Source organism: Crocodylus siamensis, chromosome 1, assembly GCF_052110815.1.
Source record: "Crocodylus siamensis isolate JL-2025a chromosome 1, ASM5211081v1, whole genome shotgun sequence".
NCBI classification, from domain to species: Eukaryota; Metazoa; Chordata; order Crocodylia; family Crocodylidae; genus Crocodylus; species Crocodylus siamensis.
In genome coordinates this window covers 226,255,773-226,283,654 of record NC_143395.1, presented here as the reverse complement: position 1 = coordinate 226,283,654, position 27,882 = coordinate 226,255,773, and the positions used below count along the sequence as shown (strand labels likewise).

General features: G+C 39.8%; 1 protein-coding gene across 1 annotated transcript in view; it reads right to left on the bottom strand.

Moving 5' to 3' along the window:
• Window positions 1–27,882, bottom strand: part of CBLB (Cbl proto-oncogene B) — a 175,440-nt gene that overhangs the window by 37,892 nt on the left and 109,666 nt on the right. The window contains exons 7-11 of the mRNA XM_090058252.1: window positions 24,181–24,318; window positions 21,671–21,758; window positions 17,978–18,109; window positions 13,040–13,243; window positions 881–1,066 (exon numbers count right to left, since the gene is read on the bottom strand). Of these exons, the coding sequence (XP_089914378.1) occupies window positions 881–1,066; window positions 13,040–13,243; window positions 17,978–18,109; window positions 21,671–21,758; window positions 24,181–24,318 (748 nt within the window). The remainder of the gene's footprint in view (window positions 1–880; window positions 1,067–13,039; window positions 13,244–17,977; window positions 18,110–21,670; window positions 21,759–24,180; window positions 24,319–27,882) is intronic.

Here is a 27,882-nt window from a genome sequence, read left to right as displayed (position 1 = left end):
CACTGGCATGCTTCCAAAAGGTAAACTAATTCATACTTATTTGTGTACCACTGACAACAAAATGGTCATCTCAGAAGGGAAAATGCAGGATGCTTAAATACGATGTTTTGTATTTGTTTTCTTTTGAACTTTACTTGATTAAAAACCATAATTGAGGGGTTTTTTTCCTCTTTTCTTTCCTTTAGTCAAAAGGTACTGCATACAACGATTATGTATAGAGCATCATAGTTTTCTCTTCTACATCACTGTGAAGGCTAGGTCCTAATGCATCACCTCTTAAGCTTTTGATAGCAAGGATATTTGCATAAGTGTTTCTTGCCAGGATGCTGTGAAAATGAGTATAAATTACGATTTGAGAACAGCATACATTTTAATTCAGATAACAACCTTTTAAATCCATGTTCAAGAGTACCATTTACTGCTATTTATTTTTTCCAAATCAAGTGTTACTAGAGAGACTTGGTCCTTCGGAATGATGTCAACTCTATGGCTTTAATAGTCACAGGTAGGCACAGGGCTAATCACTTGTGACATCGCCATTAAAGTAACGTAGTCAGGTGTGTTTAGCATCAGCTACAAAGTGTCATATAAAAGGGGCAGTCTTGAGGCTTAATTTAAAGCCTACTGAAAGCAATTAGTCTTCCTATTGACAAAGGAACAATCAGGTCCCTGTCAACTAAACTGGGGCATATTTGAACTATATGGGGACACTGTGCCTACACAGGGGATGCTATGGTGGTACCTAACTGTTCCACACCTCATAACAAACGATCACAAATAATACCATGCATGTCAAATATTATAAAAGGCAAGCAAGCATGCAAGCAAGCATCATTAAAAAAAATTCAGTACAAAAGAAATCAAGTTTAGCAGAATTTACCTTTGGTGAACCAGTGGGGCTGGCACAAGGGGACCGTACTACTCCCTTCTGAATGAGATCCAAACGGGGAGGCACTGGTGGGAGACTAAGGTGAGGGATCTGTAGAGGGTCTGGAAGGGGTTTTCTCCTCTGTGCAAGTGGAGAGGATCCTGGGGAGGTCACAGGTGAATTCTGTCTCTCATTGCACTTCAAAACAAGAGTGTGATCATTAATGTTTACTTGATCCACTAAGTCTACAGTTTTCAATTCTTGATTAAGACAGTTGATATTTGTCAGGTGCTTGCCCTTAGCCATCTGCCAAAGTGCTCACCCTACCTCCCCTGATTAATGGATGGTAAGAATACTTGTTTTGCAGTTGAAGGGCAGTATTATTTAAATAATTGCTGCAATGTCACTTCTTCCACCTTGCATTCAGAACCAGGTTAATTTGTGATGAGGGTTAATAGTCTGTTAAAAGATTTAAAAATCAAGATGACAAAATGAAATTACTGGTATGTTTTACTGTGGTGCAAAAAATAAATACACTGTAAGGTGATACATACTCCTCTACAGCATTTTTGTTTTCTTCTTGGTAACCATTTATTTAGTAGCAGCATTTCATAATTTCTTATACTATTTTTAAAAGCTATCCAACATGTCAGTCATTAATCATGCTGTGTCCTAAAGCATTATTAAATCATACTTAGAGGTGTAACTGAATAAGTTCCATTGATCGCTGAAAGAACAAAAATAACATCTTCAAGAATGCACCAAAACAATTCTTCTTTGTTATTTGATTTATGGACTACTCTTCTTGACTAAATTTGATTTATAATTTGAACCAACATTACTTTTTTTGTCCAATAGGCACAAGAGACATGTTACACTGAGTTTTTACTGGACCTACCCTTTAAAAACCTATATTCACATTAAATAAAGATAATTTTACAATATCACTTTAAACGCTAAAAACATGAAAAAGTTCCTGTTCACATAAGGCTAAATTTTGTTTCAAAGATTATATCTTGGTCTCTGAATTGTCAAGAGAGTTTTTTAACTTGCTCCCAAAATTCCAGTAGTAACAAGCACTGTTCAGCTGTGTCTATACATACCCACCTATGCCTCATATTTGAATGAGCAAGTTTATCTGGGGTGAACCTAATAAACTATCACACGCTTTGCCTTAGCAATATACACAATGCCCCCATAATCCTAAAATGAAGGCTTAAAGATAACACAATTGGCAAAAATGAAGCACCCACTGCTTGGCTAAATCAGTTAGCTGCAAAGCTATTTTTTTCCAAGAAGTTTTGAAAAAGAAAATTGTCTTGTAACTTCCTGTAATGATGACAGAACTAGACAAACTTAACAGGTCACTTAACATCAGAGACTTGGATCACTATACTTGGGCCACAACCAACAAACAGGAAAATGCCTGAGCACATGCTTAGACCTAACTGACCACAGCAAACAACTGCTACACACATGTTTAAATCCCTTCATGACTCATGGGCCTAAATATAACATATTAAATTTTCCTAATACCACGATGTTAAACCCTGCAGTTGCCAACACTGAAAATACATCAAAAACTCTCTCTGCACCTCCAGTGAAGAAGGTTGAAAGGTAAATTAATATTGCCCTAACTGAACAGATGGAAGGTATGTGACAAAGGTTAAATGACTGCTCAATGAAAGATCCAGAAAAAGAATCCCAGGTCTCCAGACTCCTAATTCCATGCTCTAACCTTTACATTTTAATATTTTATTGTGAACAATAAGACGGGGGAAGAGAAAGGTAAGTACATTTCCAACAAAAATGGTAGACCCCAAAACAGGATTCAGTAACAAGATGAGAAGCATACTGCAGTGCACACAAAAAGAAGGGCAGTTAAGACAAGACTCAGGATTTGGGAGAACTAAGTTGCTTCCCATCTTCAGCCAAAAATGTATATCATCCTGGTTAAGTCATTACGTATACCTATGTTTCATGTCATTAGTGAAATGGGGATAATCCTACCCTACATTTACAAGAGTGATGTGAGGATATACTGATGCTCTCAGATACTACAGAAGTAAGGGCCATATAAGGAATTCATGGTATGCCCACAAAGTGTAAGGTGGCACCATGCAAATCCCTGAACTAGCTCCCAAACCAACGACAGTATAGCTGCACTTGCACGGTACTGTATTTAAGTTAATTTCTCCAAGTGCGGGGGTCATGCAAAAATGTCTCCATCACAGTTGGCTCAGATATCTCTGCATCACTGCCTTCCCTCCCTCAATGAGTTATCTAGTTTAGGGTATGTCCAAGAGATGGTGCCCGAGTAGCTATACTTATACCCCCTACCACAAATCGATCAGTCGTAACAGAAAACACCTAACAGTTAAATTTTCATTGTACAATTTAGCAGCACTGATTTTTAAAATTCAGAAGCACCTTCCGCATGTTTAAAATCAAACAGCCATGTAATTTGAATATATTCAACACACCGGCTTCAGAATTGTACAGGAAATTAATTTGTTTTCAGAAACCATTTAAAAATAATAACAAATGAGAGGGTCTGCACCTCCAATAAAATGCAATTGTTTACAATTAAAATGTCAGTGCTTTAGTAAGTCCTTAGGTTACACAGTGTTTCATAATACACAGTCTTTCAAGACGCAGTGAATCATCCCAGAAGAAACATGAAAAAGATGCACAATAAAGGTGTTGGTAATAATGAGGAAGACTATTTAGCCAGAAGATATAAAGATACTTAACATATAATAAACAGAGTGCTGGGTGAGAAAAATGTATTCTGAGTTACAAGCATTCGTAATATTGCACTATCATACTAATGACTCCCATTTCCTATGAGCCTGGACTGACAAACTAGCCCCCAAACATTATATTACACTCAAATGAATTCTGAGGCCTTAGCTGCATGAGCAATTGCCTGCACTCAGTATCTCTACGAATATCCAATACTGTTATCTCTTCTGTTATATCTTCCTCCTGTGTGGTTCCATTCTGAAAGATGACTAGAGGGAAAACCAATTATATTATTTTAAGGGAAGAAGAACTTACTGCTAGTGAAATTACCTCTGCTAGTCTGTTATAACTGTTCTTTCTATCCCCTCCTATCCCATTGTAAGCAAAGTTAATGATGTACCCCCTGAAGGAAATAGGTGGTAAATTATTGTGGTTTAATTTATCTGTCTTCTGTAACTCATGGTAAATGGTGAAGTGGATTCACCTGAAGCAAAGAAAGTCTCCCTCTTTTTCACTTGGTATAACCAGTTTTGTCTTTCCATGCCTTAGGTAAAATGATACTGCTTTGTCAGCCTGCACACTGTAGCCACATCTGATGTTCTAGACTTTCCCCCCTGACTGCAACCAGGGGCAGCAGCAGCAATAGTACATTATGTCTTGGGCACACTGATTGGAAGACTTTATCTAAGGACCTTTGCTGTACCTTCCCATTTTCTACCCTGGAGGGAAAAGCCTTAGGAAGGTAATTACTTGCCTCACTGTAGCTCTAACGGCTAGAATAGTGGACCATGGCAGACTTCTTCATGAAGGCACAGTGGAGTAGTAGTGAAGCAGAAAAGATAAAATGTAAAGAAGGGTTCCAAGAGAAGGCCTTGATCCTTCAAGCAATCAAGCAACAATAGACAGACTCTGCCTTTGCAGCAGGTTTTATAAAGGGAAATTATATCTAGTTATTCAGACCCCAGAACAGCTGAGGTCAGTGAAGTGATGCGAGCTGCTGGCACAGGACACAGTGGGATATCACTTGAAGGACTTATCAGTCAAACCATGTGACAGGCATATCCTATACAGATATATTTGAAACTGGCATGGATTTAGCCCAAATTCAACCAGGGCTAGATCTGTCACTGACTGGCAGGTCTGAAACAGGATATGCATTTGTGACTCTTGTGACCCAGTACTGGGTCACTGTCCATGGTGTATCTGCTTTGCTTGTCCACACAGGAAACTGGGGATGTTTTAACCCCTCTGGGCAAGTGTTAGACAACATAACTGATAAACAGCCCAGAGCCAGACAATATTAGAATTCTGCTACCACTAGAAAAGCTGCAGCAGGAAAATCATTAGAGAGAATTTTTAAGGGGAAAAAAGGCTTATTGCACACATTGCTTAAATGCATTCATGCTCACATGAACTATAAAAAGGTGAAAAGGGGCTCATCAAGCAATAATGGGCAGATTCTGGCTTTGCAGCAGGTTTTATACAGGGAAGTCACATCCGGTTACTCAGACCCCAGATCAGTTAAGATAATGCTTCATGAGCCCTGCAAAAGCCACCACAGATCAGTGGGAGTGAACGGCAGCCCATTTTTCTAGTTAGCTGCAGTAAACAATTCTGTTTAAGTTTCCAACAGTGAAACTTGTATAAATCCAGTTTGAAGATAACCATATAAGCATCACTAACCACTCAATTTGGTGTGATGGTATGTGACAAAGAAATAACAGCTCAGCTTGATTCTTCAGATCTTAGTTTCCAATAGTGTGGGGGAGAGAGGCTGGGTGGAAGAGATGGACAGGAATAAGACCCTGTACATCAAGCACATTTGATTTAGGTATGGAGAGGAAAGGGGGGGAGAGAAAGGGAAATACAGACCATTTGTAGAGCTAGTTTTCAGAGCTGCACACAGAGTATATATGTTTAAATTACTTCAGATGAATAAGCTTTTACTTTTTTTCCAAGCAAAAATATGGTGATCTCCAGGTGATGAGCAATATTAAAAATGCCTAGACAGATTTGGCATGTGCATAACAAATCTCTTGAGTACAGCAAATTATTTTTGATAAGTACAGACTTGTTTTCTTCATGCACCATCTTAAAATAATTACATTATGGCACAGATTTGTTCTGGTGTCTAATTTTTTTTTTAAAAATTTCATTTTTTATTTCTCACTCTTTTTCTTGACTCATCAGCCTAACACTTAACTATCTTCAGAATTCAAGATGTTTTTTCCATCTGGTTGCCTTTTAACCCATAAGGTTATTTGCCTGTTCCAGCATAATACTGCTTCTACCTCCATAAGCCACTGCTGGTACCTCATATAACTGAGGTTTTTTCTTTGTTCTATTAAAGCTGCTAAAGCACCTCAATTTTTACTTCTGTTTCCTGGTTGGAAACAGCCAAATAATTACGCAACCTATCTGAAACTGTCACTGTTGACACTCACCACATGCCTATAATATGAACAAACCTGAAACTGAATGGAGCAGGGGTTGACCAATAGTTGGGCAGTGACCCACAAGGAAAATCCAGATGTTGCAAAAGTGGTTACACTACTCGACAAGGCAGCACTAAATCAAATGTCACAGCATGGTGCTAAGGAAAATAAGAATGTGCTTTTGGAGGAGTCTTTAAAGAGGTCCATGGTACATGTAGCCAAATTTCACCATTATATTCAAAGTGTTCTCTCCCTATCCTCCTATGATGCTCTTTGATGTTTAACAGTGTCATTCCACCACGGAGACCATCACATTTCAGCTAGGTGTAAAACAACTTGTATATCCATATGCAGCTATCCATATACTTTGCAATATTTAGATCCACAATTTTGGTTATGACCTCTATCATATAATGAGAGAATGGATGACCTAGGACAGGGGTGACCAATTATTTTGGCTGGAGGGTCACTTAATGCATTTTGGTGAGTTACTGAGGGCCTCAATAGTAGCCCCACCCCTTGACAGGTGCCCCCCACAGTAGCCACCTTGGGACCAGAAGTCCCATGCCCAATCCCTGAGCTCTGCTGCCAGAAGTACTTATGGGATGGGGTTGCCATCTTGGAACCAGAAAAAAAAAGAAATCATACCATTAAGTCAAACATCTACTATAACAGTTTAATTTTATTTCAAAAAGTATTTCTATCCTGATTTATTTGTGTTTGTGTAGTGTATATAGGGGTAATTGCATAATAGCTCAAAAAAGTCTTACGTGTGTGTGGGAGGGGTATATTTTTGTGTGGGTGTGCGTGGCTGTAGACTATGTTGTGGGGATGTATGTATAACTGGGGGTGGGGGGCAGGGTGTAGGGACCCTGCCCCGGTGCAGAGCCCCCACCACTGCCAGCAGCAGCAGCTGGTTGTGGGTTCTCAGGCCCACAGAGGCACAGCCGCCTGATGGCCTATGGCTCCAACCAGTTCCAGGAGTGGCACATGGCAGCAAGGAATGGAACCAGGCTGGCCTACCTCTACTGTGTGGGGCTCCCTGGGACTCACCTGCAGCTCCATCACACGTGGCTGCCTCCCAGTGGTGCATGAGTACCAGGAGATGCACTTGAGTCGCAGGGAGCCCCCAGTGACAAAAGGCACGTTGGTCTAGCTCTGCTCCTTGCCACCACGTGCAGCTCCTGGAACTGGCTGGAGCCCTGCGTCATCAGATGGCAACACCTGTGTGGGCCATAAGCACCCTGAGGGTCTGCCACCTCCTGCTGCCACTACCACCAGTGGGGCTGTGTGCTATGGAGAGAGAGTGTGCATGGGGGTCCTTATACCCTCCCCCACCCTCCTTCACACCCCACATACACACACCCTACCTACCCAAGCTCTGTGCTCCTGCCACCCCGCTGGGTATGGCCCTGGGCTGCATACTCCTGCCAGCCCCAACCCCACACTCCTGCCCAGCTGTAGCTTTTCCCCACCATCCCCAACTGTAGAAGCCTGCCACCACTTCCCTACCTACTGCCCGGAGTGAGTGCTACAGCAGGGACAGCAGGAGGAGCTGCTGGGAAAGCGGAGCAAGTCCCTTGGCAGCTACAGCATCAGTCCTGCTTGGAAGCTGTGCATGCTGGCTGGGCTGAGAACCTGACACACACAAGGGTGTGAGCGAGGTGCGTAGACAAGTCGGGGTACAATTAATTGGTCGGTGCCCATGGGCTAGATGAAATTGCCTGGCAGGCTGGATCTGGCCCGCAGGCTGTATTTTGTCTGCCCCTGATGTAGGAGGATAGCTTAGCCCTTTAAAAAATGCCTTGTTTACTTAGGAGTAAATGTGAAGGTCTTAAATTAATTTATGCGCTGCTTACATTATGTATGCTGCTTCGTATTTCTGTGTTCACTAGTCAGTGCAAATAACAGGAAGAGTAATCAGACTAGTTAAAGAATAACAGATAAAACAGCAAGTAATTAGTAGACAAACCAGTACAAAAACAATAGCTCGTGATGACATCAGGCAGGCACAACACACCACACAGAAGTCCTGCTGCAGTATACACCTCTGTAATAAAGATGCTATTAAGGAAAAGAACACACTCCTTTAGAGAAATATGTACTTCATCAGGACAGCATGAATGCTGCCAAAGTAAGGCAGCTGTGACTTAATTTGCAATTGTGGTGCAGAGTGCTTTCTGAGGTTGAAGTAGATCAAAATTGTGCTTTCCAGTTAGATTTGTCAATTATCAGCAAACTGTGATGTTGATTTCCCTAGCAGATAAAGAAGACGACAAACATGCTGTTATTATTGACTGTACCTCTTTCTGACCCAAGTGCTATAGATGGCTTATTTTCAAAGCCCAGTAAGACCCAAGGATTTGTTTTCCTCCCCCCCTGCCTGAAAAGTGACTGCTCTAGTATAGTTGTGGGGATTCCCAGTATACTGCTAAGGGACTCAACAATACCTGTATGACTGAACTAACATTTCCAGAAAGCTAAGCAAAGCTCTACTAAACTAATCACAGATATCTGAGGATCCTGAAATTTTGTTGGTGTTTTTTTTTTTTTTTTTTGGGGGGGGGGGAGGAGGGGGTACTCTTTTATTAACTCAAGTAGAAATATAGCTATGTAGAGTAAGTCCTTTTTTCTTAAATGTGACTGACTTAGAAATATTAATATGGTCTGAAACAACTTCAGGGTTGTAGGAGGGCTTAACACAACATAATAACTCTGCGTAAACAGAATTGCCTATTTGTTCTTTCTCTGTCAGACCAACAAAATGCATCATTTACACAAACACACTTTTATCATATACAAATTATTATGCATTTTAAAAAACCTATTAAAATCTAACCTTTCAGGTTTGAGACTAACTTGGTAACCAAGCATTTCCCTCTGACTTTTTAGCCTGGCAAAAGAACCACTAAAACAGTGAACTTCACCTTTAATCTTAACTGGCTTGTAACTGGTGATCATGTAAATTTGAATACAAGAAGCAATAAAAGTCAAAGCCTCCATCTTGACGTAACTGAAATGTAATTGCGAAAAGGCAGATGGCACAGATTGTACTATTTTCTCTGAGGACTCAGGAAAGAAAAGAGAAAGGGTAGGGGGAAGGGGAAGTAAAAATAAAGAGCCATATAAAATAAGACGTTGGCAGATATGCCAGCCTACCAGACATATGTATTTAATTTTTTTTTTAAAACTTTTTAAAGTTTTGAAAATGATGTGCAAGTCAGCTAAACTGCAGTATATGAAAAACAAGTGTCCCCTTTTCCTTATGCTATATCAGAAAGGCACTGGAGTGCTGAAGTGTGACAGGGGGCAAACTCCCAGGCCTGATCGCAGTCTTTGGCCTGGCCACCCACTTGTCTTTGCGCAAGCTGCCTGCCTTACTTGCCTGCCATGCCTTGTTGTTAAATAATTAATACAGTAATTAGGTGGGAGGCTGCCCTTCAAAGAGGGAGAGAGGCTTTCCCTGCTGCTCACAAAGCTGTAACACCCCTTAACTTGAGAGTATGCCATTGGTGCTCTGCCACATGCTTTCCCCCTTAAAATGACTGCTATGGGGTTTGTCTCCTGACTGACCTCCTTGCAGGACTTCTCCAGCCTGCTGCGGCTCACATGGAGTGGCGAGTACCTCAACTGTACTCTGCCACATGAAGTAACTCTACTGATTTTCTTTTTATTTTATTTTTTATTATTACATTTTTCAAAGGGTGCAATTTGAATCTTAAGTCCTTGACTTTTTATGATAGCAGTCAGAGTTGTATCAGGGAGGAAAGAAGCAATTTTTAGAAAAAGTTAATCTTTACAATTTTTATGCAGCTCCATAATTTTCACGGAGCTTTGCAGACTTAAAAAAAAAAAAAAAACCAAGGTCCTTAAGTATTTTTTCACCAGCTGAGGTAATGACCCTGTAAATGGGGAGAATAGTGTCCAGACAGGAACCCATTTAACCCCTTATGGGCCAAGAAGTGGATAGCCCTGGTTTAGATAATTGCTCCAATTTTTGGCAAATATGTTCTTTTTTATATTGCATGCACCAAGCTGAAACCAAGTATTATGCCACTTAAGCATATACTGCATTGTTCTGACTGTAAGTCTCCCTCCCTCATTCCTTCTCCCAAGTAGAACCATAAATATCACATTCTACTTATACACACGATCAGTCCCCTCCCACCCTACTTCCCAAGCTTGACTTTTTTTTTCCAAGTCAGCTTTTAATTTTATGTTATGTAGTATTTTTAGTACTTTTGGGCCCTTTCCTTAGTTATTTGATCTGCTGTAGGATTTTATTATGGGCAACAGTAATTCAAAGTGTTTATTTGTAGTTACCAACTTATAAATCAGGGAAAAAGCTATTTTACCTAAACCTGAAAATCTGGGGTTGATATGTATGTAGAATCAACTTATAATCAGATAATATGATAAACAGCATCATAATTAAGACTGATTTTATACTGCCCAAAACAGAGATGTTATCAATTCAAGGAGAAGAAAAAACCCCAAACCTCTACATTAGATTTTTGAGAAACCAGGTCCTTTCAGTTGTGACTCATTAAGCACATGCTTACTCATCCTATGGAATGAGACTGGCCATGACAAATAGCAGCTCTCAGTTTCACTGACTTCTCGTAAGTAATCTGAGGACAATGTTGTGAATCAAAGCCAGTTTTTTTTTTGGTGCAGGGAGACAGCTATAAAATTAATTCCAGAGAACTGCAGAATTCCTCAGACAAGGTAAGTTTTCACATAGTTTAGCAGCAGAAAATGTTCCTGCAGTGCACTGATATGAGCTATTTAAATATGCATGGAGTTATAATATTGCTGGTGCCTTCCCTGTGGTATACTATAAAGATAACATATTTACTCAGATGAAACAACTGTCTTAGCTTCATAGATATAAATTATTAGCTCCCCACAAAAACTCACTATGCATTTTGAGCTAAATTTTCCTCCCACCCTGCCCAAACCAACATGCAAGTCATCAAGCCTTATCTTGTACAAGACAGCATGGCAGATTACTCTCAACTCATTGGAACAATGGAGTGATAAAGATTAAGGAGTAATAAAGACAGTCTTTAAATATCTTAACAGGGATATTATTTTAAATATAACAAGACAGAATTTTGTTTAATGTTTACCTAATCTTTTATCATACAGATTTATAAAGCAAACTTCATGGCATGGATTTAAAGAAGATGGAGAAAAGGAAGAGATTAGAAAAGCTCAGTTAGAGCAACAAAATACTAAGGTGAAGATGAATGTTGTAAGTAGTGATTGAGCTGCCCCACTGCATATCTTCTGAGAGACATATCTTAGTCTTGGGTCACACTGAATGAAGGCTCTGACACCATTCTCCCATTTAATTTCACTCTAATGTGATCTAAAGATCAGTACGTTTTGGAAAAGTTCAAGAATTACGATTCTATAGGGGACAGGTAGGGTATGGTGGACATGGTAATTTTACTGAATCTTTCTGCAGTCTTTGCTACAGCAGCTCATTAGATGTTACTTATTTGCCATACCTTATGACAATGATAATCTCACATGGGAGTGGCCATACTTATTCTACTCATTCTTTCATAGGACAAAGCAAGTTTTGGAAGCATTTGTACTTCTTCCCCAAAGGGCTTTGTTTTTGTGCCTTGAAGAATTTAATGCCATTACTTCAACCTGTTTAAACATGCTATAGGACATCGTGGCAAGTTCTTTGTAGCATCATATGAGTGTGTTGTTGATGCTCAACTCAGTGCTTCCACCTGATCTGTGACTGCAGCTGCTTTGATTTTCCAGTGGCTAAAAGCCAAAAAAGAATGATTTTGCCATCTCATCTTTACATCACTAATAACTCAAGTGACACTGTGCAATATAGATATCATACAGCAGCAAATGCATAATAAAAACACTCGGAATAACAAGAACAGGCAAAATGAAGAATATCCATATAGAAAACTATCTTGCATAATAGGCTTAAAAGGAACACTGTCCAACAAGGAAAACTGAACATGAGAGGATTAGAAAAGAAAAAGGCAAACTTGTTGAAGAGCACTCCAAATGTCTCTGTGGAAACCTGTAAGGTGTTCCACAAGAGTTTCCTGGGTAAGGAAATTATAACAGTTGTAAGGCAGCACCCTCCAGCTCAGGAGTAGAGAGCTGAAACTCATCTGACTCACTCTAGAGTTCTGCACTTTCAATTCCAGGCAAACAAGGGGGAGATGCCGCAATCACCTGGAAGAGGCAATGCTTGTAGTTTGCAAGGCCCAAATGATTAGTGGCTGTCTTTAGTTGAATGCAAAATGAGAGTTATGATGCAATACTGAAAACCAACTGGAAAGCTTTTTAAGACAGTTTCAAAACAACTGACTGACAGAAGCTGAGCATGGGATATATAAATTAATCCAGTTGACGGCTTGTTTTTTATTATCATGCTATAGCAGAGATTCTTGTGTCCAGCCCCTGTGCCATGAGGTAAGTGATCACACCCATTTTCAACCCATGTCCCAAAGACAAGCAGTACCTGCAACCCCACCCCTCACCCTATATTAAGAGCATTTCAGGTTCTGTGTTCTTGCAATCAACTAATTATTGCTAAAAATCTGTTGCATTTCACTTTGTCATAACAATGAGCACCATAAACTGATGGTGCTACAGAATTAAGAATTTTTTAGTAAGAGAAAGACTCCAGAGACGTGAGATGACTGGATTTCCAGCTGCAGGCAGTGTTTCAGTAGAGACTGATAAAAACTACTTTTCACACAAGAGGTTTGGGAGGGTGTTAGATATTACAGATAAACAAAAGGCATTATAGGCAAACACAGAAAAGGAACCGACAGATGCTCAGGGATATGAGCATTCTACTGTTTTGATGAAGGTATGTGGTGTTTTTCTGACCTGTTCAAATAGCTCCAGAACTTGGGATGTCGAAGTGTACCTCACTCGTTACAGCAAGCTGACAAGTATACAGTTCTCATTTGGTAGTATGCAATGCTTGAATAATTACCTTTCGCACTGAAGCCAAGCGATTCATCATTAAGGATTCTTCTCTGTCATCCTCATCATCCAAATCCAGCATAGGCATACCAAAACTATCGATAATACTGCAACACCTTGAGTTTTCATCCCTTGGATCAAAAGGATCCACGATTATTGGTTCAGTTCCTTTGATTTCACAGCGGCAGAAAGGGCATCCCTGCCCATCAGACTCCTGTACAAAAACCCCCAAAAATCTTTAGACGCCATTTCTCGTCTAAAATAAGGTCCCTTATAGAACACAATATACATTTAAGAATAAACTTATTATCTTTTAAAAAGTCTCGATTACAAATTAATTTTAACTATTAAATTTTAAACAAATCAAAATAATAGATTGGTATCTCAAAATAAGAATTATAAAGACAAGAGGCCTACATTTTGTCTTTTAGATTCACGTTTCAATAACTGTTTACAGACATATACAAGAGCATCTAAAAAGCAATTCTTGGTAATGTCTGGTAGCATTGCTAACAATCAAAGGAACAGCAGATTTTCCATTTGTTATTTCTACAGAAAATGAAATCAACAACTTCTTATGCATGATTTGGCTGCATCACATCATTTTATTTGATAATACACGTATAAGTACTGCAAGACAGCTTGCCAGATGGCTTTCCAAGAGGCAGATTTTACTCACCTTACCTGAGTAATCACATGACTCCATTGATGATAAAAGTAAAAGGAATGGTCCTTTAATAACAGTCTAAACCAGATCACATCTTCAAGAGAAGTAGCAAGAATTATTGGAAAAAAAAACAACCCTGCACTGACAGGCATTATACATGTGTGACCGCTACTGCATTTTAAGAAGTCCGATCTGAGGTTAAAATAAATCTAATTTAAATTTACAAATCATGTCAGACATGACATCACTTAGTTTATCAGAGAGTTAGTCAAAAGTAAGTTGTTAATAGTAACTTGTAACCAAGGAGAACTATCCTGAAATCTCAAGCAAACTCCATTCAGTGTTTTACAGGACAGAAGAACAGTCCTTATTTTATCTGACAATTGCTTTACTGTTGCCTAGGTATGTCAAGCTTACTACCCTGACTAATGCTTTATAGTCTAATCAATGGACTGAGCCTCTAGGGCAGACAATAAGTGGTGCTGTCTCATGCCTACCATTATTTTCTCTAGCATTTCCTTTTGCAATCTTCACACTGTATTTAAGTTTGTAGGTGAAGATACTAAACATTAGTTTTAACTTTAGGAAACAAGAAAAGAAACTAGTTACCTAAAACTGAGTGAAATTGTAAAGACAGTTATTCTTTCATACTCAATTAAAATATATTGACTCACATTTTTTGAGACAGTATCCCCCCATACAATTCTTGATTAACTGGATTGACATTTTATTTTAAGGCAACTAGCAGTGTAACTACTAGCCAGGTTTCTCCACCATCTACCAAATTCAGTAGTGGAAAACAGTTTATACTAAATACTCCAACTATTCAAGGGGCAACTTCAAGTCAAACTCTTCAGCAAATGATTATAGGAGAAAGACATTAATAAGCTACAGCAGTAAGTAATCCCAGGTGAACACTACTGGTGAACTTAAGCAAAAAATTAGTATTAAAAATGGATAATGTTGATATTCATGTACACAACAGTTATAAATTCAGCACATATACCTCCATTAAGGGAGGTGTTTAAGCTTATAGGTATAGGTCCTTTAGTCACAAATAGTCTCAATGAATTCAATGGGATTAATCATGAGTTTTCAGGTAGTTACATACATATATATGCATGCCCTAAAAATCAAAATTGCACATTTTTGGACTACAACCAACAACAGTAGAAAAACCTAAGCCACAAAATAAAAAAATTTTTTGAAGAGCTTAAAAAGCAGTTAGTTAAGAACATTTATTTGATATAACACCAACACAAGCAAAAATGGCATTCCAAAGAAAGAAATCAGCTCAGAAAACAGAGATGCACAGCACACTGACTTGTAAATCACTGGGTTGAGTTCATCTCAGTCCGCATTGAATATGGATTGCCCATGTGAAATAAATGAAACTAATCTGCTTCATAGTGGACATCTCAAAAGCACAAAAGAAAATCACGACAATTGACATCATTGTTCAACACATGAGAAGAGAACCCATAGAACTGCATGGCCAAGGAATGGTTTCCATTATAAAGTCTACAGAAATCTGTCCTCAGAGTTCTTTGCACAATGTTAGAAGTAGCTTATTGGAATAAATTTGGATCTACTGAAAGGGCATTACAAGGAGGTCTTCATTTTGCCTGTGCTTTTCCCCATTCTGGGACTCTCAATTTATCACCACCTTTCCCAAAACACCAAGCTCTCTCAAATATGTCTAGTAACACAAAAATAAATTGCCCAAAGGAGAGATGTGCATGCTTCAAGCAATAAGAACTCTAGTGTGAAGTGAAAAAGAAAGAGGTCTCTACATGGATAAACCTCCATCCCAAGATGCATCCATCTGTATATGCATGTTTGCAGCTATGCTGTTTAAAACACTACTTAAAAAAAATTAAGCAGATCCTAAACTAGGGGCAGCAAGAATTACACACGTTTATACACATACTTTTACACAGAACACATTTATATGGGGGGAGGTGAGGAGGGGAAGACTCATGGGTAAAAACGCTACACTTTTCCTGTTGTCTTATGAAAAAGTAGTAAACTAAATTGAAAGAGTGAAAGACTGTTGCAAACTGACCTCCACAAAGGTAAATTATCTTGTATCATGTTTAGCATTCTATTCAGATTTGAAGTTGCTTATTCAATTTATTAAGTAACACAGATGTTTCACTACAAGGGAAAAAAAGAACTGGAAACCTCTCCTGAGGCATGTCTAATGAGCCATTATGACAGCAATTAAACACTAACCCACCAGCGGCCAGTAACAACTGACATTGCTACAGTATGTTTCTTCATCCTCATTAATTATACAAAAGTTAAATTTGCAAGGGAAGTTTGATGAAACTAAAAATGGAGTTGCTGGAGATGGTTGGGAGATACTAATTCATTGAGCCTGAAATACTGTGGGTTTCACGAACCTGTGGCAGATCCAACATAATGCTGGCCCCTCCCTGCAAACTACCTCCCCCACAAACCCAGCCTGTATTCCTGGCAGACGGCCCAAGTCAAGGCACCTGGCATTTTCAGGGCCTGTGCATGGCTCTAGGGTAGCAAGCCATGCCAGCACTTCCAGGCTCTTTGCCACAGAGCTGGGGGCCTAAAAGTCTTGGCTCTAACCAGAGGGATCCCAAACAGCTGCTCAATGAAACCGATAATCCCATAATCACAGGTTGTTTCTGAAATGAAATACAGTCCCCCACACCCTGCAGCTGTTCAGTGAATCAGATACTCAATAGGAGAAACTCTGAGCAAGGGCGAAGCCTGGGCAGAGAATACTTCACTGCAGAAGCCCCCCGGTGTCAGTGTTTCTGAAACAGTTTTCTAGAATTTCTCCTTTGTAACTTTTGCAAAATTTTGTTTCATTCAAACCAAAACAAAATTAAAAAAAGATGCTATTTCCCTCCAAACGGAAAATCCTGAGTTTTGCTCAGCTTTACTAATGATGGAAGAGAAACCCAGGGGCTACCTTTTTACTGAGTTAGCTTGCTATCAACTACCCTTCAGCTAAGAATGACAAAAATAGCAGGTTGTGTGTTGATCTCAGGCTGGGGTAAACCAGAAGACTCTGCAGGGAAGTTAATGGGGTCATGCTGGTGTAAATATCAGTCTATAATTAGCACTTCTCTTTTGATTCTTCCTTCTTTCTTTGCAGGTGCATCTGAAAAGTATGCCCCATTGTAGCTACAAGGTTCTTTGAGTAAATCTGATATCTTTTACTAGACCAACTCAAATGGTATTTGAGAACTCCCCTATGGTAGGTACTGTTTTACTCTCCCCTCCCCTAGATGGAGATAAATTCTATTTTTCTATCCTCCCCAACTCATCCCACATCCGACTTTGGCAGCCACCTCTTCCTACCTTCCCTTCTGTAAGAGGAGGGTGGTGGCCTGTGGTGCAGCTGGGTTGCAAGCACCTGGCCCATGGCTCTAAAAATTTGAGCTCTACTGATCTTGAATGAGGAATGACCCTCCTTTCCACTTCTCATTTTTAAAGCCAAATTGATTATTCAGGGCACATGCTGATGTAAAAACAACTGTCCTCTTTTTCCAGACAACTGATGTAGGTGCTGGATAAAACTTCCCCAAGTTGTGTCACCTGGAATTCTCACACTTTTGCTAGCACTTTAACTTCTGTAAGTGAGAGAATGGGGTAAGCCTTCACTGGCATTAAGCCCAACAGACTCCCAGTAATAAAACACTATGACAGGTGGGATTTTACTTTGTGACCCAGACACTAATCATTAAGAGATTACAAGTTTGTTTGTTTGGGGGTTTTTTGGCCAGCCGTGATCAGGTGGCAATAAGGGTGCATGATCAGCAATTGGGACACCTGACAATGCTATCCACGGCATTTTGTCCTTTTTTATTTAAGAAAATGGCTCAGAAGGGAACCTTACAAAAAACACCTCATACATCATAAAACTTCACACTGTCACTAATACAACATTCAGCTGCCACCTGGCCTCATATTTCCCTTTGCTGAGTGGAAACCACCTGACCAGTATTCATCTTCTCCTCTTTGGATCTTGCATTTGCAATGGCTTACAATTAGTAGGAGTCAGCAAATGCAGCCACTAGTAAACATGGCACAGATCCTAAGGACTCCTGTGTAACCTTTCCACGTGTAAGGATTAAGCCCATAAAGAGTATCAGTTTTATCTTTTAAAAACAGTATCCTAGACAATGACATCACTGAAAGCAAGCAAAAGATGAACACAAATGGTAAACGGCAAACTACAAAGACCATAATAAGGTAAGCCATACTTATCGTCTACAGATTTAACTATGACCATACCTGCCATGCTGTGAGACAAGAAGTGCACATGAGATGTCCACAAGGTTCGATCTTCACATCTTTATCATTTTCTGCACAGATTTTACAAAGCTGGAAAGTGGATCCCATTTCACAATACAATTCATACTGTTCCTAAAAAGAAAAGAGTTAAAAGTTAGTGCTGCTCTAGTGTGATCAGTACATGGTAAGTGTACTTAAATACTACTTACAGCAATCATTAGACTTTACCCACTCTCTAAATTCTCTTTTCAAAGTAAAGAGCACTACTGTTATAGATCTACTTGATAGCCATAATGATGAGGTTCTTGAAAATCCTACTTTTTCCTTCTTAAAAGGTTAAGCCATATTATAAATGGCATTATAAGCACTGAATAGTTATGGGGTTTTTTCAAATATTTTTCCAAGTGTTATGAATAAAATTTACATTTCATGTATTTAAGCTCTCCCACTAACTTTTGTGAGTTTATCCAAATCATAAAAAGGAACAATTATTCACTATCTGCTCTTTCCATTATCCAGTTTTAGGAGGATTATTATTTTCCTGAATTAGATACTTCAGAAAAATGCAGGGGTGGGGGTGCAATCTAATTATAAATGCCACTGATAAGATCAACAACATGAAAAAGCAGTGGATTGCACCGGTTTATTCTCGACTTTCAGGATTTACATTTATAAACAGTTCTGGGATGCTTTAGCTCCAGAAGTGCAGCTTGGATTTCAGGAAGCTGTGACCCGATTTCACCTGGTATGGGGTTTATTAAAAGGAGATATGTCTTTATCAATCGTTATTTCAGCACAAAGGGAAGAATCCAGCCTTTCTTGGCTGTCATTTAGAAGAGGATAACAAAAAAGGTCTTGGGTTGGCAGGGAAGAAGAAAAGAATGATTATGAGTAATGCTTAACCAGAGATTTTGATTTTTAGTATGAATCTAATGCTGGTGAAAGTCACTAGATTGACAGCTATGAGGACAGAGTCCTATATTCACAACAAAGATGCAGTATGATCTGCACATGTAAAACTACCCAATCTTCCCCATGTGGCTCCAATCTCCTATGGAAAGACCACATCTCAGGATGAAAACAGACTCAATCTGCATCGTCTGTTCAATCCTTAATGTCCTAAAACTGCTAACAAGGCTGCCATCTGTGATGGTAGTTTAAGAACATGTCTACACAGCAAAATGAAGGTGTGATTGTAGCTTAATCTAGCTACAGGATATCCTCAATTATCCAAACCCCTCTGGAAAGCATCTGCAAACAAGCCATCTGGAGAGCTGAATTAATTCAATAAGTGAAACAATCAGAAAAACAGAGCAGATGTATAGTGCTGTAGTACAGGGCTTCCCAACTGGTGGCCCGCAGGTTGCACATGACTCCCTGAAGGGTTAAGCATGTGGAAATGGGCCCCAGGCATGGCTGGCACTGCACCCTGCTATGCTGTTGCTCTTGCCGCACCAGCCTAGTTTGCTGGGCTTCCCTGCTGTCCTGTGGCTTCCACACCCCCCACCTCTCCGCTGGGTGCAGAGCAGCAGAGCAGGAGGGAATGGAGATGCCCAAGTCATGCATATACAAGAGGGGTGCAATGCTGTGCATGGAGCGGAGGAAGGAGGTGGACTTCTTGTAGTGCATGCAAGAAAGGCAGGAAGCAGGCTACCTACACAAGAAGCACGGCTGGAGGATGGGCATGAGTAGCAATACCAGTGAAAACGTGGCAGCACTGACTTGGCACTTGCAGGCAACACAGTACCTACCAAGAGTTCCTGGAAAGTTTCTGTCCTTATTGTTAGCACATTCTAAGAAACTCAGCATCTGCCACTGCTAGTGTTACTCATGCTACCCTGATTAGATCAGTGCGGCCATTTTTCTATGCAGGCATACCCTCGGTAATGGGTGCCCTCATCTATTGGGGAGTGAAGCTCAGGTCTCCAGAGGTCACCAAGTAATCTTTGATAAAACTGGAAGGAGTTAATTTTAACATTCCCTCTTTTCTAGAGCAGGGATACACCCCTGCACCCCAAGCTGTTTGAACAGTGCTTACCACCATGGGAGCCAGAATCAATTGGGGCTCCTAGGTTCTATCACAATAAAACCAGTAAACAATACGTGAAACAGAGGTGTAGAAGAATTTTTCACAATTAGTAAAAGCAGTGAAGTTTCGTAAACAAATCAGACCAGTGGTGCCCAACTCCTCAGAGCCCACAAGCCCAATCTGACACACGGGGCTGCATCTGGCTTTGGGGCTCCCCACAAATCCAGAAATTTGGTGGCAGGAAGAAAAGCAGCACTGTTAACTGCCATAGCTCTGGGAGCCGTGGCAATTAATGCTGCCACTGCTCCCTCGCCACCAAATACTGGACCCGCTGGTAGCCCCATAGACCAAATCTTGGTCACCACCCCCAAGTTAGACTACAGCAGGTTTTTTAATACTAGAAAAGAAGGTTAAAATATTTAGGAAACATGGTATAAAATAGGAGTCTGAAACCGAGAGCAACAAGCAGGCAGAACAAAGTACTGGGGGAACCTAAACAGTAAGGAATATAACCCAGATTATGAGACTGCAGCACATGTGCACTAGGAGTAGGTATGATGATGCCCCACAAAGGAGTCGCCCGAAACAACATGATTTGGAGGCAGTTCTACACCATCCTTGCCATGGCTAATACCACCCACAGGATTGCTCTAAATTATGCCCGTTAAGCATAACTCACATGATCACCAGAGTACAGCAGCTTATCTGCAGCTCACTCCCAACAGCAGAACACAGCGGGGTACTCTGGGTTAATGCTTTTTAAGAATTCCTTCATTCCAGAGCTACAGTATCAACTGGTTAAAGTCAGTCTTTCAGCTACCAGAGAAGAAAGACCTAACAAGTTGATGGGTCTTTCTTCTAGTCCCAGTAGAAGAATGTGCCATAGTGTAATCTAAGGAGTTACAGGTAGACTGGAATTTCTTCCACTTGTGTTGAAAATGTCACTCAGACATTTTTCTGATAGCTAGATTTCAATCTACCCAATTTAAAATCTCAAACCCTTTATTTCAAAATCAAACTCATTTGGATCCTAAAAGGTTTTCTCTCTCTAATTTCAAATATCTTGAGATAGGCATCATGTCATTACTTAGCTGAACTACAGAGACATTTTAAATCTTTCTTCGTAAGTCAAGACACACCACTTAAATCATTCCTGTGGCCTTCCCCTTTTCCACCAGTTTGCCCATCATGCACACAAGCGAAATAAGAGATGTCATAGGAAATGGTAACCGAATGGCAACGTCAGTATTTTTTTCCTTTGCACTGTCAGCAAACTATACAATTGCATATTCAGACTTCAAAAGCACCACACGAAAAAACTTATTTCCCTAGCTAGACTTCACTATAATATATAAATAAATAATACATAAACAAATTAAATTAAATCTGCACAAACCTTCAGTATGTCCTGCAGAAAATGTTTTGGAACAACAAAAATATATTCTTCCCCAAGAAGGCCCAAAATGGACACAACTTTCCTAGAAACCTCATCTGCATTAGCTTTAGGTGTTACTGCTTACCATCTTGACTATCAAAGCCTTTTTTGTCCATGGCATATTTTTAACTCATGAATCTCTCTTCAATATCTGAGTAAAGGCTTACAGCTGTCAAACAGGGCACAACGTAAGTGATGATGTTGTATTAACTTGTAACCTGTAACATACCTGTGTAACTTTTATATGATCATGTGGCATGGGTTCACACAATCCTGTCAGATCAGGATTATAACTTCGTCCATCTGGGTACAGATAGCTAAAATACAAAATAAATTATTACAGTAAGTTAGTACAGTATTTATTTTCCCCACAGCTTTCATAACAAATATCTTTGAAATGCTGCACAGCAAACGTGGTAACAACAGATAATGGTTAAAACACTTCTATACCTGCCATGCACTTCCTTTTCTCCATTTCTTGGGGCAACTTTTCACACATTTTGATAAATAATAAAAAATATTCACCAAACCATTCTGGGGACATGTACATAATAAGGTATACATTGTTACTGATCATTAGTCAACTCAGAAATGTTGTAAAATGGCAGTTGGTCAAACAATTAAATTATACTAAGTTATCCGTAACACTTATTTCTGGATATGCAGGGGGGTTTGTACACAGCCTCACAGACTTTAATACCACCTGCATGCTTGAGTGACTCACTGTGATGTAGCTAAGAATTGAGCAAAATGGAGAATTCAGCAGATCTAATAGCAGAAAAGAATACTGTATTACTATTTTATGTGTGTCTACATAAAAAGGAAGCTGCATTTAGAATCTAGGACAAGGGCTTGAACTTTAAACATAGAATAGATAGGACTTATTAAGCTACTAAACTATTTGGGTGAAGAAAAACCACCCATGATATTATGGAAAGACAAGCTGCATCTCTATAGTTTGTTCAGATGCATTTTCCACCCAAGTCAAGAATCTAATTTTTTTTTGTAAGTGACTCTCCTTTTCAGGTACCATGTGAAGTAGATTAAAAAGAAAACTGAAGTATCTTTTTAAGATGAGTTAATTTGATTTGGGATCGTTAGTATTAATCCATTTTAAGACTTATTGTGTAGTTACTTGATGGTGTCATTAAAGAACAAAATTTAGGCTGTGTCCACCAAAACTGTATTGCCATACAATAATGCAGGGATGTCAAACTTGCTCTAGGCCAAACCATGGGGCTCTTTGTGGGCCAGAAACGGGGTAGTGGCATCAGGGCTGGTGGGGCAAGCGGCCACTCGCTGTGGCAACAGCCATGAGCTAAGCAATAAGCGTGCAGGCCGTGCATCCAACTTCCCTAGTCTGCCAAACCACATGGAGCAGCTCTGTGGACCAGATCTGGCCCGCTATCTGTATGTTTAACATCTGCCATAATGCATCTCATGTACTTAACATTGACCTGAAGTCTAACATTTGAATTTCAGATACACAGCTATATTCCTCTAACATATATTTCAATAAACCTGATGAGGGTAGTCTCAATTTCAACTCCACTTTACTATAGTTCTTGTTTAGGAATATTATAACAGAAAGTGCAATATGTATGCTCACTCTCACAGGGCAACAATCCTGACATGGTAGAGAGAAACTGCTACAAACTTCTAAAATTAACTTTAGAATACAGGGTTCTAGATCGTAGCTGTGTTGATCTAAGGACGTAGGAAGGCAAGGTTCTTTGGGTGAATCTGATACCTATTATTAGACCAACTTAAATCATTGGAACGAAAATTTAAGCAAGCTTTTGAGTTTAAAAACCCTTTGTCAAGCTGAGGAGGTATCCACAGTTGGTGTGCGCTCTTCCTGAATGGAATGAAAACTGAAGAAGCCAGAGGCTGGGCTGGTATGTATGCAAGATAGGCAGTCAGTGAAGATGTAAACTGAGGAGTCAGTGGGTGAGAGACAGGCTGGGTAGGAAGAGCAGATACTGCCTCAGTCTGACAAAGGGTTTTTAAAACCAAAGGCTTTCTTAAAAATGTTCCCCAACTATTTAAGTTGGTCTAATAAAAGGCATCAGATTCACCCAGAGAACCTTGTCTGCCTTTTTAGAATATGATTTTTGATTTAAAGTAGAAATCTTTTACTAAACTTCCTAAAATGAACCCAAAACTGTTAACAAACACTCACTAAAAGTAGCAAAGTAACTCAATAAAAATGGCACTTGCCATTTAATATCAACGTACTTAGAAAAAAAAATGACAGCTTTGCACAAACAGCTTCATAAAAAGCAAGCTTCTAAAATGCTTTTTTCTTGAAAAACAGAGAAGTGTTTGTTTACACTTACACACACACACATTTTGTAATAACTACTGAAAACCTGGGAAGGTTTTTTAGCTTACGAAACACACTGGCACAGAAGCAACTAGCAGAACTAATTGCTTGATCAGCTTAAGTGAACTTGTGACTTTTATATTAGACAAAATCTAAATGACAACTCCCCAGTCTCATTTCGTTGGAATTTATTTGCCATGAAATATGGTTAACTTTGGTTAACAGAATTATTTTGAAACAAGTGTTTTATAGATTAATTTAAGTGATGGTCATGAATTTCCAAATTAATTCAAATGCTATATCATATATTGCTTCTAACATTTTACAGCATATTCCGATGCTTCAAATTAGTAATTAGAGAAGCAATTAATCAATACTATATACTTAAAATGAAAGCATTCATCTATACTTACAATCCTTCCCGGCTGCCATCAATTAGAGCTTGAAATAAAGGCTTATTATGAGGTATAGTCTGCAAAATGTTCCCATCACCAGTTACATATCCAATGGCCCACTGTCCCAGTCGAGTGCAGCTCAGCCTGAAAATATAGCTAGAGGAAAATGGAATAAGAGCAAAGTCAATTCTAAGCACAATTTGGCAAAACATGTAAAGGGAAAAAGGATGGCCCAATGGTAAAGGCACTGAGTTAGGGCTCAGATCTGTACCATGTTCTCAGTTAACGTTATATACTTCTATGGATAAATTACTCACTTTTGTGCTCAGTTCATCACATGCAAAATGGAAATAAATAATTGATTTTTTATCTCCATGTTTTGCCTATGTTGTCTGCTTAGGATCCAATCTTAAAAATTCACACATTCTTGAACAATATGAGTATTTCCACTGCATAAATGTGAGCATGTTCTTGAGTTGTTTTCAGAGCCCTGTTAGCTTCTCATAGCAACAATCAGTTATATATATTTTGTAGCATGACAACCCTGCATTGAGAAAGAGGAGGAGGGACAGGGGGAAGGGAGAGGATGCAATAACCCAGAGGTGGGCAAAATGTAGCCCGCGGCCAGATGTGGCCCGCCAGGCCTTTCTATCAGGCCCACGAGGCCCCTAAAAAAATGTAGAAAATGAATATTTATCTGTCCCTGACTGCCTGTCATGCGGACCCTTGATGGCTTGCCAAAGCTCAGTAAGCAGTCCTCTGCCCGAAATAATTGCCCACCCCTGGCTTAGATGGTAGCATTTTCCCATAATGATGATGGATAATGATGATGATAATAATAATAGTACTACTTAAAAAACAGATGTTGAAAATAATCTGATTAAGAAAAATCTTCCTAAAATCCAGAAAAAAAAAAAAAAAGTTAGAAATAAAACAGTGTATAAAAAAGAAGAAAAAAATGTTTTCTACATTATCCAAAACATTAGTAACATCGGTTGTTGTTATTGCATTCCAATACATATAAACATCACTAAGTAGAGCTTTCTAATTATAACCTGCATTTTAGAGCCTCATGATATGTTACACCTCAGGAAAATGTATGTGCAGAAAAACTCAAAATTATGCAAAATTACTTTTTAAAACAAATTAAATTAAATTAAATATAATACTATTTGAACCTTCTTTAGAAATATATATAGGTACTTTGGTATGGCTGGAGTGAGTATGGGGGGTGTGTGCGTGTAGGGGGTATTTATGAAGGTGTGTATGGGGGTGTGGGTATGGGACTATGTGGGGTTCGGGGGGGTTGTGAAGGGGTGTGGTATGTGTGGGGTATGAAGGTAGGTGTGCTCCCCCCACATGGTGCGTAGCCTCCGCCACTGGTGGCTCAGCAGCAGCAGGCACTGGCTGCTTGTGGTCACAGCAGGCAGAGTTCCTGGCAGCACACACCTCTGAGTCTCAGGGCCTGCACATGGTGCCACAAAGTTAGTCTGGTCCACTCGTGCAACCCTTTGTACCAAACCAGGCTGGTTCTGTATCAGCCTATGAGGCTCATGGCACTGCAGGCAGGAGGCGCACACCATCGAGCCAGGCAGTCTCTGTGGCTCCATGTGCAGCTTACCTCTGGTGTGGTGGAAGCCCCATGTGGAGGGATGGAGCTGACTGGCCCAGCCCAACGGAGTTAAAGTAACTCCACTGGGCTGGCAGCTGTGTGCTATCAGGCCAGGAGAGCTCAGTGCCTCAATGTGAAGCCGCACGTGAAAAAAGCATGAAACCACCTGGCCCGATGGCATGCGACTCCATGCCTCCATGTGTAGCTTCCTGCCTAGCCTGATGGTGTGTAGCTCCTGGTCCACATGCCATCAGAGCCAGCCAGCTCTCCATGTGGGGCTTTCAGCACTCTAGCAGGAAGATACACATGGGGGCATGCAGCCGCTCACCATTGGGCAGGGAGGACTCCATGCCTCCACATGAGGTTTGCCACTGAAGTGCTTGAAACCCCATGTGGAGGCACTGAACCAACGCAGCCCATACCCTTTTACCAGATCTGCCTATCCCTGTGGGGGACGCTCATTTATTAAGGGTATGTTTCTGGGGTGCTGTAATTCTGTCAATGTACTACTTGCGTCATTTGTGTTTCTATATGGAGCTGTGTCTCTCCCTTCCGCAAGCTTTCACCCACAATGGAGCTACCTTGCAGGGTTTAGTTTCAATGGAGCTTGGTTTCTCCAGCTACTAAATCGAACACATACACCAGGGGCAGGCAATTATTTCAGGCAGAGGGCCACTTACTGAGTTTTGGGAAGCCATCAAGGGCTGCATGACAGGCAGCAAGGGGCAGATAAATATTCATTTTCTAAATTTCTTAGGGGTCCCGCGAGCCAAATAGAATGGCCTGGTGGGCCACATCTGATCCGCGGGCCACATTGTGCCCGCCCCTGATCCAAGCTGGCTTGACAAAGGCACTTCAGGAAACAAAAAACTCAAACAGAATGTATACAGCCGAACACCCCTCTCTTCTCAAACAGAAAAAATGTATGAGAAAATAACCTGGAAACATTTTCTATTGGAACAATAGGGTGGGAGGTAGAACAATGATTTAATGAAAAATCCTTCTAAAAAGTAGCTTAACTGAAAAATCCCAACAAGCAGTAGTATTTTAAATAGTAGGCTTTAAAAAATAATTATCAGTTTTTGCTATTACACCAGGCTGCTATCTGCTTCATCTGGAACTAGCTGAAGTTCAGTCAGGTTGTAAGTGCCATGCACCTAAGCACTGCACAAGAAAATTGATAGGAAAAATATGGGAAAGAATACTGAAGCGCAATTATTTTTCTCTTACTGAAAATCACAGAACCTTCAGTATCAGATAACAGCTTAGTTTTTAAAACTTCATCCAGGAAACCCACCCATGTCAAAATTCCAAAAACACTCAGTTTTGTAGCATGAAATATCATTGCTTAATTAAGTCTAAGATGTACTTCCTTCCTGTGAAATCCTGGCTTCACTGAAATTAATGACAAAGCTCACACAGACTTCAGTGGGTTCAAGATTTTACTCTGTAAATAATTTGATCCTATTTATTTGAACAAAAGCATTGTAGTTTCCAGGGTTTCCTAAAGAAAATAAACTAGCAATTTTTGCTTTACATGAGTCATTTCACCTTGCCAGGTCCATCATATCAATGAAGTAAAACTTCCCTCCTGATATCAGAGGGAAAGAGAAAAGCTGGTGTTAAAATTAACTCAGCCTAACAAGGAACAGTTCTGGATAAGATTCTCCTAGCACAATTTTACTATAACTCCAAAAACAGGATGATTAAAAAAAAAAAAAAAAATCAAAATAAGCTACAGCGCACTACTCTCAAAAATCACCCTGATCTCTTTATTTAGATTTTGTTGCATGTTAATAGGATCGAGAACAGTATTGACATCCTGTTGACAAAGCAGGTCAGGTAACCTGAAACAAAACCAACATTATATCTTAAGAGCAGAAAGCCCTGTATTGATTTAATTTACGTTTCTCATGATATTTTTGCACTCTGTCACCACTTTCAAAAAAACGAGTTTAAGTTAGATTTAACTGTGCACCTGCAGTGTTAGGAATCTAAACATTAGTGCATAGACATGAGAAGCAGAAAATGAAACTGGCTAGAAAATAAATGAACAAGAATGAAACTGCCTAGACCTAATGAAGAGGAAAGAAAGTAGGACAGCATGA